Source organism: Myotis yumanensis, unplaced genomic scaffold (assembly GCF_028538775.1).
Source record: "Myotis yumanensis isolate MYYU_CA2020_CCGP unplaced genomic scaffold, mMyoYum1.0.hap1 SCAF_5, whole genome shotgun sequence".
Taxonomy (NCBI): domain Eukaryota; kingdom Metazoa; phylum Chordata; class Mammalia; order Chiroptera; family Vespertilionidae; genus Myotis; species Myotis yumanensis.
Window position 1 is genome coordinate 102,910,674 of NW_027223756.1, and position 12,328 is coordinate 102,923,001.

Consider the following 12,328-nt stretch of genomic DNA (forward strand, 5'->3'; position numbering starts at 1 on the left):
CTGCTCTCACAGCTCCAGTCCGCTTCACCCTCCCTCTGCCAAAGCACAAGGTGGGTGGCTCCACAAGGTGTTTAGTGCATTGGCTCTTTAAGAGGGTTGCCTGAACTTTCAGTTGTTACTCCCTGGCAGACAGCACCCCACTGCTTTTCACAGCTAGATGTTATGTGGGACCCTCCTCAGTTCTGGTGCTCTCTGCTGGAGGGCCCAGCTTGGGGATTAGATCCCAGAGCTCTCAGTGGCACCCCCCCGGTCCCCCCGCCAACCCCCCCCCAGCTGAGATATCTCTCTGGGACTTCAGTTGCCATCTGTGAGCGCCTCCGCCCCTCCTACCAGTCTCCATGCCGTCTCCACCCTCGGTCCTCGGGTATCAGGGTTCTCTCCTGTGAGTTTTCTGTTGATATTCAGGAAGTTTTTGTGCATTTTAGTTGTAATTCCAGTTTGCTCCTGGGAGCTTGTCTGAGCAGCATCCACTTACTCTGCCGCCATTTTTAATTTCCCTGAGATTCTCTTGTCCCCTTCAGTGTCCCACGATGGTGGCCTAAATCCCTTTTTTAATATGGAGATTCCATAGAGAAATTCCAGCAGTTAGGACTGATGTTTGAGGCCGTTAATCCTCAAACAGTTGGGTGCTTGCTTTCAGGTGCCTCCCCCAAGAATAGCCCAACGCTGCCAGTCCCAGATGCCCACGCTATGGTCACAAGGATATTGTCTGCATCCCTACCCACCCCACCCCACCCCACACACCCAAGTCCCCTGGGCCAGCACTCAGACTGGACCACAGTCAAAAAGTGGACCCAGGTATCCGTTAGCCGCCCGCTCTTCACTGGATGGTGCAACTTGCCGTTTGACCAAATAGTGTTCAGTCCCTGTGTCATAGAAACATGGCTCTCACTTCATCTTGCCCTTCTCACAGGTACATACCCTTCCCACTCATCTCTTCCCTGCAGAAAGCAGGCAGGTTCTATTGCCTGATGCCACTGGGGCCAGGACACGCACGCACGGTCTGCTCGCTTGCATGGCGGTCCTCAGGGGAGCTTGCACTTCTGGGCTCAGCTGAGGAAGCAGCCGTCCAGGGAGATGAGGTGACTCGGGAGAGCTCACCCGTTTGTCCCAGACGTCTTCCAGCTCCCAGGGCCCTGTCGTATTTGACACTCCTTTCCTCCCTGTCACAGTTCAGTCTGTGGACAGATGTCTCTGGAGGACGGGGCTGGAGTTGATGGGGCACAGACACTGGAGTCAGGTCGAGTGGCTTGTTATCTCTTAAGCCATAGGAGCCTCAGGAGCCCAGTACCCAGTGAATTGAGACTGGGTAATTAATTTAAAGAATAATGCTATATTATAAACAATATAATTACCATCTGTAACTAATTAGTTACAGCAGCCAATTACTACAAACTGCATTTAGTTTGAGGCCTGGAACCGTCTGAGCATAGTCATTTTCTAATTTGGTAATTAATTTAAAGAATAATGTTTAAATCCTATGCACCAAACTAAATGCTTAACAGCCGTCCCTAGCTGGTTTGGCTCAGCGGATAGTCGGCCTGCGGACTGAAGGGTCCCGGGTTGGATTCCAGTCAAGGGCACATGCCCGGGTTGTGGGCTTATTCCCCAGTAGGGGGCGTGCAGGAGGCAGCCGATTGATGATTCTCTCATTGATGTTTCTATTTCTCCCTCTCCCTTCCTTTCTGAAATCAATAAAAAAAACATTGAAATGCTTAACAACCGGCTCTCCGGTTTGCCAGTTTCTATGGGGAAAATACTGTCACCATGGCTAATTTCAGGTCATCGGTGAGGCTCCTGAGCGCGCAGTGGGGAAGAGAGGTGCACAGTTGGTTCTGGGGAGCAGTTCTGGCAGCTCCCTCATGCCACCGCGGAGATGGGACTCACGTGGGCACTCCGGGGGCAGGGGCTCAGCCTGGCGGCCGCCCTCTCCTCACCCCCATCACGCCATTCCTCCACTGCTCAGCCTTATTTGTCAGGGTTCCCCAAGTTCTGAGAAACCTTCTGGACACTTTGTGGTGTAGCATTAGTAAACAGCACTTTTAAATTAAGGGATTATTTTTATATGTAGTAAAATTCACTTCTAAAGGGAGATTAACTTGAGTTATAAACACTGTTGGAGGAAATTCTGAAGATTAACTGCAGAAACAGTTAAGCAATTTGATCATCTGCCTCTTTCTCATTTTCAACAGACGCATTTCTCTCCCTGAAAATAAAGCCTGGTTTTTTTTAAATAAGCGAATGTTGGCAGTTGAAACAGGACTTCTGTTTTCTCTTTACAGTGGAGAGTGTATGTTGCTTGCCCTTTGGTGCTGGTGAAACCCTAACCTGACAAGGACACCAAGGGCTTTTATTAAAAACAGAAATGCCTTGCCCTTGCTCACCGCAGGAAGCAGTCCCTGTTCTCTCGGGGGCTCCAGTGGGGGCGCAGCTGTAACCCCTGCAGTCCCAAGGAGGCATGAGGTGGTGCAAGGTTGTCCCCAGAGGGACCAACCCCCTCCTGACCTTGAGCCAGTGTGCGAGACCGCCCCCCCCCCCCCCCCCCCCCCCGCCGGGACCTTTGCTCTCCCCCTTCGTGAAGAAGGTGGCCTCCCCCGTCTATGTGAGTGAGGACTGGACATCCGGAGAGCCTACAGCCTCCTCCCAGGCCTTGCCATTGGCCCAGTGACCACCCCTTCCTGGGGGCCTCACACTGAAGAGTAGACAGCCCCCCCCCCCCGACATGCCACACACATATACACACTCTCACACTCACACTCACACACACAGATGTCTGCTCAGGAATTTCTGGCCATGTCCTCTGTCCAGGCAACGACTAATCCAATTTGGGTCTTAGAACATTGTCTAAATGACTTGGCTCATGGACTAAAAAGCTTCGACCCTTCCATTCTGAGAAGCGTTGGATCGTGGTGGAAAGTGTGCCCTTTGCCTGGGGAGGTGCCCGCCTTGCTGGGCGCTGACGTGCCTCCCACAATGGAACCCCTACTCTGTGTGTGGTACCGGCTGGCCTTCCGCCTGGGACTGTCCACTGTCAGGCACAGTGGGGCAATGCTTTATTAACAGCTGATGCTCAGAGAGATGGAGAGTTTTTTCAAAACTACAGCCACAGAATGAGGATGCGGACCCCAGCCAGCCTGTGGTGAACTTGACCTCTTCCCTCATCCTCCAGGCCCCAAATGACCTCTCCTCCCTGCAGCATCTTGAGCACTCCAGGGTTTGTAGAGAAGAATCCAGGCGTTCAGCACTTCTGGTTCTGGCCAGGCGTCCTTCTGATGTAGTCATTGTCGTTATCTGTCGCTTGGAGACACCAGGGGTTACAGTTCTGGGATGTCGTGGCAGCCAGCCTTGCTGTGGTTGCTGGCCTGGTGGGGGAAGGAGGGCTGGATGGGAAGAGAAAGGTGGAGTCAGAAGCAGAAGTGTCCCATGCTGGTGAGTTAGGGGGGGGGGGGGGGTCTCCCAGGGGCCAGGGGAGGATCTGTCATCGAGGCCTGAACCCGACCAGGAGTCTGCTGTACACGGTTGAACGTGGCTGTCTCAGGCCCAACTCAAAGGCCACTCTCTCTAATCACCCTACATCCATCCATCCATTCATTCATTTCTTCAACATATAGTTATAGAGCACATAAAATGTGCCAGGCTCTGGGCCAGGGGACAGGGATACAGCGATCAATAAGACAGAGAAACAGACAGATGTGTTCCGTCCTATGAAGGTTACAGTCCCGTGGGAAGTCAGACAACAGACAAGGAAGCAAGTGCTATGTCAGCAATTAATAAACAGGTCCACGTGGCTGTTTAAAAAGGGGGAGCGGGGAAGGCTTCATTAGACCCAGTGGGGGGGTGACCGTGAGCTGACACCTGCAGAATGAGTTGGGGCCACCTGTGCACAGAGCCCGCCTGGGAGCTCTGCCCCTCCTGCCCCTCGGCCCAGCCCCTTCGCCTGCAAATCCCTGGAGGGGAAAAGAGGTTCCTAAGCATCGTGTCCTCTCTCCACCCACCTGCCAGGCCCCTCCACCTCAGAACTCCCGCACAGCGCTGGGGCCTCCATGGGCCAGAGGAAGGTTTTGAGGTTGAATTAAATCTTGACCGAGTTGCAGCCTGAATCACCCATTTGGTTTAACCATCATTTCCCCAAGTAGAAGGCCAAGGAGAAATACTGGCAAACGATTCTCTTCCCCTGGGTTTCAGTGTCTGGTCAGTTCTGCAGGGGTGACCAGGAGGCCCCACGGGCCTGCAGGTGCGCCTCACACTCCAGGAGGGAAGCTCCTAGCCTGCGCCTTCCCAGGACGCCTACTGTGCGGCAGCACCAACTGTCCTCGGGGCTTTGCAAAGGCTCCAAGCGTGTTCAGCGACTTGCTGCAGGCCACACAGGAGGCGGGGCCAGCTGGCGCCTGGAAACGGTATTTGGCGCAGGCTGCAGGTGTCGGTCGCTACCCTCTGGGCTTCTTGCTGTCCCAGACTGGTGATAGGCTAAGACAGCAAGAAGCCTGAGGGAGGAGGCTCCAGGTGGGGAGCCTGGCCTTGTCCTTTCACGCGCTGGGAAGGTGCACTCAGACTGTGCTGTCTCCTGGGGCGTGGCTGTCCTCCGGGGGGTGGGGCTGGGAGCCACAGTGAAGTCAGTGAAGTCGGATGGGGCTGGATGGCCATCCTATAGCCAGCACTGATTCCGTGCGGCACATGCTAAACCAGTGTACACAGGCACGTGTGTACAAAGAGCACACACACAGCGGGAGGATGTTCCTGCCTTCATCCAGTGCCCTCCTTGGAGGCAGCCACTAGCCCTGCGTCCTGGTGCCCTTGCAGAAGAACTGTCTGCACCCCCGGCCCCCCACCCCCCCCGCCGCCATCCCTGCACAACCCATGCATGTTCCACAGTCTGCGTGTCCCCCCGACACTTCCTGGAGAGGCAGCCTGTTTCCCAGGAGAGGAGACACTCCCCCGGTGGCTGTGGAGGGCTGCCTGCGCGTGCTCCCCGGTGGCCCCGCGTGTGGCGCACGGTCACTTAACCTGGCCCCTGCCGGGCCTCAGGCTGCCCACGACCAGCACCAAGCAGCTGGGGTCTCCGCTGAGGTCTCTGTGGAGACAGTCCTGGGGGTACAAGAGCTCGGGTTGGCAGGTGCACACCTTTTCATTCTGAGAGCTTGCCAAATTGCCTTCCCAGGAGGGTACACGAATTCACCCTCATTTACTGTCCAGCCGATCTTTAGGGATCTCAGAGGTAAAACATGTTCCTCATCTCGCTCTTTTCATGGAGGGAAGGGACTCCAGCTGGAAATTTTGCTGTGAATAGCACCGAGAAATTCCTGGGGAGGCAACTTCTTTATTTCATTATTTTTAAAACAGCGAAAGCATGGTGTAAATGCTGGCTGATTCACTTCGTCTCAGTTGCGTGCAGGGGCAGCCAGGAGGCTGAGCTGCAAGGAAGAGGCTGTGCTTAAAGGACTTACTGACTAGATGTTGGAAATTAGACTTATGCCTCCGTGTGCAAAGACCTTGAAAACCAGTCCTCGGCAGCCCCTGACCACGGTAATCTCCCAAACGGCGCCCTCCTGGCTGCAGAGCCTCCTGGCTGGGGGTGGACCCAGCTGATGACCCCGCCAACAAGGAAGCTGTAACTGTCCCAGCCCATGGCGGGAGCAGGGCGGCGGGCTGTGGCGGCGGCTCCTCCCCACCCACCAAGGAGGCTGCTCTGGGTCCGAGAGCCGAGCCCCTGGAAGAACCTCCGTTCCTGAGTTAGAGTGGAGTTGGGCCGGAGGAGGGCATTGCCCGGAGCATCTGGTCAGGGCATGTCAGGTGGAACGCTCCAGGCTTGGTGTGGCCTTTGTGACCTGCAGCGGTCCGCTTCTCTCCGGGAGGTGCAAGTGTAACTCCAGAACAACTGCCAGGAGCCAGCAAAGACTCTAACTTAAAACCCTTCAGAAACGATCCGAGGTGCCCCCCCAGTTCACGTGACCGCCCCCCAGAGCTGGGTGGGCTTTCCACGTGACTGGAATTTGATCGTGTCCCCACAGCAAACTTCCTGAATTTGTGAAGAAAAATGAATGTTATGAAAAGTTTCACCTAAACATAGATACGTGAGGTGACAGTGCATCCCACGCCCAGCCGCGCTCAGGTTGGAGTGGAGGGAGGCGGGTGGCTCTGAGATGCACACACAGCCCTTCCATTCAGCACTTCTCACCCGGCTCCAGGCAGCCAGGGAGGCAAAAATAGCGACTGTCAACATTACCCTCGGCCGTTTTTAACAGAAAACGCCTGTCACTGCGCAGAAAGCACAGGGTGCAGGCTGTTAAATATAAACTCTGTACCTTAAGATGTGTGTGAAAATACACCCCGGGCACAGTACCGTACAGTGCATAAGAAGGCAAGACAGTGTGGTGCTGTTTAACTTTGTAACCTATTTCTGACTGAGTGTGTCTAGATGGGATTTTAGCAAGTTCAATGTTCATGTGGTTGGACCCCACATTTAGTTGAAATTTAATCATTCACTCAGATATACCATGTTGAATTAAACCAGCGTAACAACAGGGGATATGACAGGTGGTTTTGTGTATAATCGTGCTCAGCTCTCAGATATCCTCAGGCAGCTTATCCCTCCCGAGGTTCATGTCTGGGAAAACTCAGGTTTTATTGAGAGACTAGAGGCCCAATGCATGAAAATTCGTGCAAGAATAGGCCTTCCTTCCCCCGGCTGCTGGCACTGGCTTCCCTCTGACACCCAGGACCCGGGCTTCCTTCCTCCAGCCGCCAGCAGGCACCTGAGACATGGGCTGCTTCCCTTCGGTCCCGGCTTCATCCAGAAGGACGTCCGGAATGATGCCCAGAAGGACATCTGGTCTAATTAGCATGTTACCCTTTTATTATTATACGTTAGTGACAGAACATGGTATAAGGCTAAGGTGTACAGCGTAATGATTTATGGATATAGATATAGATGATGACGCAATAGGACTACTTAACATGCATCACCTCACATGGGTAAGACTTTTTCCTTATTATGAGAACTTTTAAGACTTACTCTTTGAGCAAATTGGAAATGGATAATGAAGTATTAACTACAGCTCCCATGCTGTACGTTATATCCCCAGAACTTATTTGTCTTATAACTGGAAGTTTGTACCTTTTGACCACATTTACCTAATCCCCCATCTCCCACCCACCCCAGGCAATCACCAATCTGACCTCTGTATCTGGAGTTTGGTTTTTATTAGATTCCACATATAAGTGAAATCATAGTGTTTGTCTTTCTCTGAATGACTTGTTTCATTTAGCATAACTCTCTAGGCCAGTGGTTCTCAACCTTCCTAACGCCGCGACCCTTTAATACAGTTCCTCATGTTGTGGTGACCCCCAATTTCATTGTTACAAATTGAACATAATTAAAGCATAGTGATTAATCACAAAAACAATATGTAATTACATATGTGTTTTCCAATGGTCTTAGGCGACCCCTGTGAGAAGGTCGTTCAACCCCCAAAAGGGTCGCGACCCACAGGTTGAGAACCGCTGCTCTAGGCCCACCCATGTTGTCGCAGTTGGCAGGACTCCCCCTGTTCGTGGCTGAATAATATTCCCTTGTCTATGTGTACCTCGTTTTCTTTATCCACTCATTCGTCAGTGGACACTTACGTCTTGGCTATTGTAAATGACGCTGTAATATGGTGCAGATATACGGCAGGTCTTCAATCTTGGTCAGACTTTCCTGCCATCCAGAAAAACGTTAGAAAATAAAAATAATAAAATAGACAATTGTCAACCAGTGGTCGCTGTCACCAATTCAGTGCCAACAGGAATCCCCAATTTGGGGTGCAGGGGAGAAGGAAACTTCACTCAGTGCGTACAGCTCAACTGCGATACAGCACAGCTGTGGGGCGGCTCGATGGTGGCAGCTCTATAATGAAACATGGCTGCGCCATGGTCCTGGGGCATGGCAGCCCTGGGGCAAGGCCCTCTCGGGCTAGACAGCTCTGCTCTGCCTGCTCTGCTCCCCGCCGGTCTGAGAGCTTCAGCCAGGGAAACGCAGTCTCCAGTGGAAAGGGACAGAGGGCCTTGGAGCCAGCGGGGAACTGGCTTACCTGGACCGAAGTCCCCGTCCTGGTCCCTGATCGGTTCATCCTCGTGCAAATGAGAACTCCAAAGCCTTGCTGTTGGATTGACTCAAAAAACACCGTCCTGACGGGTCCGAATGGAGCTGCTCTGATGGTTGTTGAAGATGCTGGTGGGGATGTGGCTGCACAGCTCTGATTGGGGGTGGGGGGGTGGGGGGGGAGTTTCGGTCCTATTGGGTGACATAAGCTTCCAGGATCACAGTGCAGCCAGGCAGCGGTTCAAGGCGAGCTTCTCTCTGAAGTGCAGCTTGTGTGAGAGGACCTGTTTGGAAGTGGCTGCTAGGCTCTGTTTTATTTATTTTTACTTTGACCCCAGGTAGCCGCCAGAAGCCCTCTCGGTAGGCATCTTCTTTCCCAAAATTAAAATTGGGAAAATAAACCTTTTAAGTCTACGTCTCCCCGTAAGTGCTGGGAGCACTTACATCCTGAAGTCAGGCCTCCTTGTCTCTTGCCCCGTCACAGCCTCCCAGATGCTGGGTGACAGCAGGTCTGGCCTCTAAGGCTGCTGTGAGCTTTGATTGGCATCTGTGTGGGAATGTTTGGCCAGTGCCTGATCCATGGTGAGTTCTCAGTAAGATGAGCTGCTATGAATACGCCTGACTATTTTCAGGATCCATACCATTGCTCCCCTGATTAGTACAGATTCAGGGTTGGTCTGGTCCACATTTACTGAACAAGGACTGTCGCTGAGATACAGTGATAATATAAAGGTGGGAGTAGCAGCCTGCGTCCCTGTCAGGGGATATAGTTGCCCCAGGGTGGAAGAGCTGGGGCCTTGACAAGCCTGGTCTGGGAGGAGGGGTTGGAGCTGAGCTGTGAGGAGGGCAGGGAGGATGCAAGGACAGAAGGATGACTGGATGGAGCACTCACAGGGCAAGACAGAGACAGACCAAGAGTCTGTAGTCTCAAGCAGGGGAGTGGAGGGTTTGGAAAGAACCAGCATGGCAACTGTTATTCCCTAGTTGGGAAAATATTACTTTGCAATATGAATGCAGAAAATAAAGCCAAACAAAGTCTTCCTGGCCTTCCTTCGAGATAAGGATTCTCTTGCTGCTGTAAATGGTGCTTATCGATCAGGGCAGCAGAGCTGAGTGGGAAGTGGGCGGAGGCCACAGTGCCCGTTCTCACCTGCTGCAGGGCTGCTGTGACCTCCGTGTGACTTCCCAGGTGCCTTCTGTGCCCGTCAAGGAGTCCACGTGGGGGAGGGGGGGATGCCCGTGGCTGGTAGGGTGGTTTGCTGATCTTGGTTGGCTGTTACAGGCGTTGCTGCAGTGAACGCCTCGTCTCCTGCAAGTACGTCCCTGGAAAACTTCTCCAAGGCCAGGGGTGTGAGGGTGTTCTCCTGCTGCCTGCGTCTTTGTCACGGAGGAAGGGATGTCTACGGAGAAGCAGGGGGCAGCGTGGCTCTTCCTCTGTGCAGCCTGGACGCCTCCGCAGCGCTGTCTGTCCGCATGCCCAGACCTTGTTGTTGTTTTTTTAATATATTTTTATTGATTTCAGAGAGGAAGGGAGAGGAAGTGGGAGAGAGAGAAACATCCATGATGAGAGAGAATCATGGATTGGCTGCCTCCTGCACGCCCCAGACTGGGGATCCAGCCTGCAACTCGGGCAGGCGCCCTTGAACGGAATCGAACCCGGGACCCTTCAGTCTGCAGGCTGATGCTCTATCCACTGAGCCAAACCAGCCAGGGCCAGCCCGTGTTCTAAACACGAACCGCGTGTTTAGTAACGTGCAATGTCCCCTCTTTCCCAGGAATCTTTGCCTACATGAACTACAGGGTCCCCCGCACCAGGAAGGAGATTTTTGAGACCCTTGTCAAGGGCCTGCAGCGGCTCGAGTACAGAGGCTACGACTCGGCAGGTAGGCCTGCAGGCTTCTGCTGCAGAACCGTAACGCTCTTTATTACATTTGAAACGAGGGTAAAAGCAATCTGCATCCACAGTGCCCCCCTTGGTATCTCTGTGTCCCTCCTCCAGTCATGTTGGGGGCCGGGGCGGGGGGGGGGGGGGGGGGGGGAGTGCGTAGACATTTGTGGTCCCACCTACTTATGATGACAGGATTTTGTACTTTTATATGTTTTCACTTATGTCAGCATTTCCCATCATCCCAACTTCCTCCTAACGGTCTAAGTGCTGCACAGTCCTCCACTAGGTGGGCATCTCAGAGCTCCCCCTCCCCCGGCCTGGCTGGTGGACACCTCGTCTGTTCCCGTTCTTACCTCAGCCGCCGTAGGAGAAAGGGAGAGCCGGGTCCGTTTACATCCCTGTCCGTGGGGAAGATGGAGGGGGCACTGAGCAGGGGTGCCATTTAAAGCAGCAGGATGCGAAGCGCACAGCACGGTGAATGCCCTATGTGTGCCCGCGCCCTCCGAGGCGGTGTGGGTCCGGGCACTCACTCCCTGCAGGCTGTTAGGTGTTGCCACAGGACAGCCTCCTCTTTCCAAGTCAATCAGGCGACGCGCCAGAGGAGCGAGAACTAATAAATCATGCACCCCCCCCCCACTTCTCCCCTGCCCCGCCCCCCCCACTCCTCCCCGCTCCCGGGCGGTGCCCTGTAACACAGTGTGCAAGGCAAGCCTTAAGTCCAACACAGAAAACCGTGTTCACCTGCAGGTGTGGCAATCGATGGGAACAATAACGAAGACAAAGAAAGGCATATCCGACTGGTCAAGAAAAGGGGAAAGGTCAAGGCTCTTGACGAAGAACTTTACAGTAAGTGGAAAACAGGCCAGTCCGGCCAGTGAGTGCAGCCTGGGTCCTTGGAAATCTTTTATTCCAAGGGTATTTGAAACTAAAAATGCTGACTTTTCTGTGCAGGGGACATGAAGAAATGTATTATTAAATATTTGGTAGTTATGTATTTATTTTAATTTTTCTGGCAAGCGATATTGCTTTTCCACGTGTAGTGGTGATACAGAATCTTCTTTTTAAAGTGAAAGTTAAGTGGGTTAGGGCTGGTAAGCACTGAGTAACCAGCAGCAGGGGTCTGGCAGAAACCCCGGAGGAGGTGCGAGTGCCCGGTGGCTGCGGGATGTGCTGACCTGTCTCCCTGCAGACGCCGCCTCGGCATAGCAGAGCCGGGTCAATGTTTGCTTTGTAAGTGTGGCAACTGCACTTTTCTTTCCTCTAGAGCAAGACAGCATGGACTTAGAGGTGGAGTTTGAAACCCACTTTGGCATTGCGCACACGCGCTGGGCCACCCACGGGGCTCCGAGCGCTGTCAACAGCCACCCGCAGCGATCAGACAGAGGCAACGGTAGGTACCGACGCCTTGCTCCCTGTCTCGACTCGGGGTTCTGCGTGGCCCTGACTCTGGCAGGCTGATCTGCACCCACCACCAGGGGTTTCCCAGCCGGCCTGTCTCCCCCGGGGATCCAAGCTGGTGGTGCCAGCCCCAGACAGGAGGCAGATCCGCCTGCTCCTGCTCCGGGGCGGTACTGACCCTCAGGCGTCCGCAGGCACACGAGGCACATCCTGCGTGGACCAGCCTGAGGGGACTTGGCAGCGTGAGGGGTGAAGGGCTGAAGTGCTCTGGAGGCCGGGCACTTGAGGGAAAGATAGCGTTCCTTCCTCATCCCCAAGCCCACCCTGCCCCTGAGGAGAGTGGTCCTGGGCAAGGGCAGGGGAGCAGGGCCGACCTTGGTTCGCTGTCTGAGGTGCCCCTGCAGGGAGGCCTCAGCAGCTGGCAGCCCAAGAGCTCCTCCCAGCAGCAGAGCCCTCCATTGAGCCTGTGCTTTTGTAAACAGTGAGAATGACGGTGCGGAAAAGTCCAGCCTCCGGCATCCCTGGACAAAGTGGACTGACAGACAGCAGGCCAGGGGCAGAGGGCAGGGGCACAGCCACTGCCCACGGCGGTCCCACGGGCACCAGGCCCTGTTTGGTGGGCTGCGGGCTCCCCAGTTCTCCCAAATGCCCCCGTGTGCCAGCCCCAACTCAAGGGGCTTCATCACTCGCGTGGACCCCCAGGACAGTTCTCCTGAATCATACCCCGCCCCCTTTCATGGGGGTGGACTGCTAGGTCTGGGGCTCCCAGTGAGAGCTCTTGGGGGCTCTGTGGTCAGCCCCAGGGTCGTCAGACACAGTAGGCCTGTGAGATGGGGAGAGGCATGGCCCTTGGTTCGCCCCCGGGGCTCCGAACAAGGGCCTAGACATCATCTGGGCCCCCACATGGGTCCCCACTCAGGGTTGAGCCTGGTCAGGTCAGGAGCCCCGAAGACTCACCCCTG

General features: G+C 54.4%; 1 protein-coding gene across 1 annotated transcript in view; it reads left to right on the forward strand.

Moving 5' to 3' along the window:
* GFPT2 (glutamine-fructose-6-phosphate transaminase 2) overlaps nucleotides 1-12,328 on the forward strand; it is a 38,397-nt gene that overhangs the window by 4,274 nt on the left and 21,795 nt on the right. The window contains exons 2-4 of the mRNA XM_070416790.1: nucleotides 9,856-9,963; nucleotides 10,716-10,814; nucleotides 11,233-11,358. Coding sequence (XP_070272891.1) covers nucleotides 9,856-9,963; nucleotides 10,716-10,814; nucleotides 11,233-11,358 — 333 coding nt within the window. The remainder of the gene's footprint in view (nucleotides 1-9,855; nucleotides 9,964-10,715; nucleotides 10,815-11,232; nucleotides 11,359-12,328) is intronic.